Here is a 4103-nt window from a genome sequence, read left to right on the forward strand (position 1 = left end):
ACGGAGCACAAAAAAACACTCTGTGCGCTGTGTTTTGTGCACAATGGAAGCGCTCTCAACATGATTTTCATAGCGTTCTGACTGAAAAAAGCGCTTTGGGGGTGAATGCTTGGTGGTGGACAGTGGAGAGACAGACGATGATGAAGATGATGCAGCCGAAACAATGACGTTAATAACAACGGGGGGACGCAGCCAAAAACACACTGATGGTTTGTGCAGCAGCAGTCAGAGGACACTGAGAACGCTACAGATCTCTCTGCAGTAGACGAACCTGCATGCCAACCAAACTTGCGTTCTTTCCCGACTAGAACACTCATTGGAAAAAGTAGGTGAGACTTTTTTGAGATACCAAACAAAGTGGTTTTACATGTTGCCAAAAAATACAATTTAATTGACTGCTTCTACCTGCTAATAATGAGTGCGAAAAGGAGCAAACAACACACAAATATTCCTCTAAATCTGGTTTGAAAAGACCCAATTTTTTTTGGACCCAGAAATGGTCCGCCTCCAGGCATACCCTGGCTTTCTGTGGCACACCCAATGAGCCAAGTCTGGCTACGCTACTGACTCAGCTGACATAAAACTACTCTCTCAATCATCTGTGTGGACATAAAGAGAAATTATATTGAACTATAATGATGTATAACTCGAATGTATACATTTAAACAGTCATCTTTCAAAGTAAAGAGTACAGACTGACCCACTGCACCCACCTGAACTGCTGCCATGCTGATGGTGATAAACAGATGTGTTGAAGGAAGTGGTCAGCGGGGCTTGGGTCTGTGAACAGGTAGTCCCGCCCCCTGACCTCCTTTGATTGCGCAGCTTCTCCTCCCTCCTCCACTTGGCTCTTCGGTTTGAGAACCATACCTGTCAATCAAAGAGAGACATGTTAAGCCCTGGGGTGTGGGGGAGGTCTACTATTCTATGTTTAGACTATTCTTTATTGCTAGAATCCAGGCTTATCCACCTTCATCAGAATATCAGAGATAGAAAAACTGAAGGGTATCCAGGATAAAATTGTTCTGAAATAAGATTTGAGGTAGATCATTCTCCTTACCTGTATCCTGGCCTCCGGTAAATCAATCTTATTTGCCAATCTCTCCCTCGCAAAGACATCTGGGTAATGTGTCCGTTCAAACTCTGTGGAAGAAATTAATTGATGTCAAACACAGTGTAAGTTGCATGTCCCCGGTGGCTTACCTGGTAGAGCATGTACCACAAAGGCTTAGTCCTTCACGCGGCTGACCCAGGTTTGAATCTGACCCGTGGTCCTTTGCCGCATATCATCTCCTCTTTCTCTCCCCACATTTCCTGTCTGCCTACTGTCCTATCAAATAAAGGGATTCTTTTTTTAAGTACAAGTCTTGATTCTACTATTATAGAATTCCTAGAGCTGACGTATAACATACATGCAAGTTTAGGATGAGTAGTATATTTATGGCACAACAATAGTGGCACAGAGGTGACGGTCACATTGAAAAGTTTGACTGTATCAGAGGATCATCCCTCATGGTGGCAGTTAATTTCTAGTTGATAAAACCGCTGACATTTCTGTTGCTGACATATTGAAGGCAGATTATGTCTCAGCCTGTAACTATAACTGTCTGACTCATCCATGAAGTTTCAGGTTTAACCTAGACCAGGCGTTTTCAAAGTGGGAGGCGGGCCTCCCCAGGGGAGCTCCAAACCGTTTCAGGGGAGGCTCAGTGAATGCAAGTGAAAAACATTACATTAAACTCTAAGGCCTATAAAATAACCCTTCAGCCGGAGGCGGCACTCTGCATCTTCGGCTGCTCGAAATCCTCTCTGCTCCTCCCTACGGCTGTGCAGCAGACACAGGGGACGACTGTCGCCAAGAAACTCATTCTGAAGGAGAGGAAGTCCCCCTCTCCACCTTCCTTTCAGCTGTGGCTGACGCACATGGATTCAATTATACGTATGGAGAGACTCAGGTTCCTGAGGACCAACTCAGTTAAGAAGTTTTCAACTATTTGGGACTCACTTCTGGCCTACTTGGACAAAATTAGGGGTGACAGCTGATTTCTCATGGACTCTTTGCGTGTGATTCTATACACAATTTCACTTACAAGCACATAGGCACCAGGTCTGAGTTTGTTTTTGTTATTTGTTTTTCATGTTCTGAAAAATTGAAAAGAAATATATAGAAAGATATATATATATATATATATATTACATTAGCTATTATTTGTTATCAAAATGAGATCACATAGAATAGCCTAATTGTGCGTGATTTGCTTAAATAACTACATTAGTTTGGGGGAATTTTGCTCATTTTCCCACTTTCCCAGAGTCAGAAACAAATAAATGCCTTCAGACAGACCTTTTTAATGTATTTGGTGTAATCTGAAGTAGGCCTATATCAAACAGCAATATCAGGCTATCTTGACTCAATTGTTGAGTGTCTATGGGATCAAATAACATAATCATGATCCCATAGGCATCCAGGAATTGAGTGAAACTAAGCAAGTAAACTGTCTGAGAGGAGGCCCAGACTCTCAGACTTTGAAAACCCCTGCTCTAGACAGATATAACTGTCTGCTCTTATGATACATAACATTAGCTAGTGTGCTGATAATGTGTCGACACAGCAACCACAACATTTAAATCAGTTACTGCTTTCTTTAAACCAAAAAGTTACTAACATAGAAAATGTCAGGGGAATGGCTAATTATGTTACCAATGTTGAGGCTGTTTTATTTATTTATTTACTTTTTTTTATACAAAATGATTGTATTTTGTTGAGGACACATTTTTAAGAGATTAATAATTTTCCACAGCCTAAATCGTTAAGCATGCTACCTCACCACATGCACATTGCACACAGAGTAATAGCGATGGGTGTCAACATCAAATCTTACCCAAAAATGGTTATAATTGGCATCCTTATAATTGGCATTTGTGTCAACACATGATTGTTATTGTGCCTTGGCTGTGCATGGGGGTTCGTGTACCTCATTAAAGTCATTTGTGCAGAGTGACCACAGTGATACATTTCCACTCGGCTGCACAGTGGACATTGCGTCCTTATTTAGCTCAAGGCCCTGCTGCAGCCATATCCAGTCAAGGGTGGCTCTCTGATCCCTCTCAGTGGCCCGATATCAGGCTCACTGGATAATACAGCCACAATAATGATGCATTATCAAAATGTGTTTCCATACAAGCAGCTGCCAGCATTTTGGAGCAGATCAGAAATATTTTGGAGGTAAGATTCAAGATATTGAGCAAAAATGCAACTGACAGCAATCATAGATTAATAAAATGCTTGTACTGCCTTGCCATGGGCAAATCATCATATTTCAAATTTTCTCGGTGTGGCACAATGCCTCATAAATACCCTGACGTTTGTTTGGATCCTGTGGTGTAATGTTTTCTCATTTCACATGAATCGTACATTTATCCCCTGACATTTACCAAGAGGTGGCAAACGAGGTTTAGACATTATGATCCATTAACACAAGTGTTGGCATGGGGCGACTAGGCATACTATGGTCTGGCTAGCGCCCATGGAGGGCCGTGATTGGCTGGAGCCAGGTGAGCGCTTTGCCTGTTTGCATGGTCTGACCTTTCTCCAGAGCCTCGATCTGCTCCTGGGTGAAGCTGGTCCTGTTCCTCTGCAGCTTCCTCTTGAGCTGCAGTCTCAGCTGAGACTCCTCGCCCTCGTCCCTCTCCACGGGGACGCCTCTGCCCCCTCCTCCCCCAGCCTCGCCCCCCATACTGCCCTCCGTGTCCAGCAGGCAGCCCTCCGACACTGGCGGAGAGGGAGGTGACAAAAGAGATGGGTGAATGTCAAGAAAATTGGCCTGGTACAACGGGGCAAAACACATTTCAGGATCGCAGAATGGAACTGAGTCAGGCATCGAACTAACAGGCGGTGAGTTCAGAAGACGCTACTTGTAAGTAAGGAGAATGAAGGGTGATATGGTGACAAGTTTGGACTTAACTGACCATCATCTGTGTTGAAATCTCCTCTCACCTGTGCTGTGCTGTGTCTGGACGGCGGTGGGGTCGTGGTACCAGTTGTTAGGCCCACTCCAGTTTGAGCCGCTTTGCAGGTTCAGCATGGTTAACTTCTCATACAT

General features: G+C 43.8%; 1 protein-coding gene across 1 annotated transcript in view; it reads right to left on the minus strand.

The window, feature by feature from the left end:
• Positions 1-4103, minus strand: part of pax10 (paired box 10) — a gene marked incomplete at both ends in the record, with an annotated part of 6701 nt that extends 2598 nt beyond the window's left edge. The window contains 4 exons of the mRNA XM_083634717.1: positions 714-870; positions 1061-1143; positions 3587-3772; positions 3998-4103. Of these exons, the coding sequence (XP_083490843.1) occupies positions 714-870; positions 1061-1143; positions 3587-3772; positions 3998-4103 (532 nt within the window). The remainder of the gene's footprint in view (positions 1-713; positions 871-1060; positions 1144-3586; positions 3773-3997) is intronic.

Source organism: Poromitra crassiceps (genome assembly GCF_964638095.1).
Source record: "Poromitra crassiceps genome assembly, chromosome: 4".
NCBI classification, from domain to species: Eukaryota; Metazoa; Chordata; class Actinopteri; order Beryciformes; family Melamphaidae; genus Poromitra; species Poromitra crassiceps.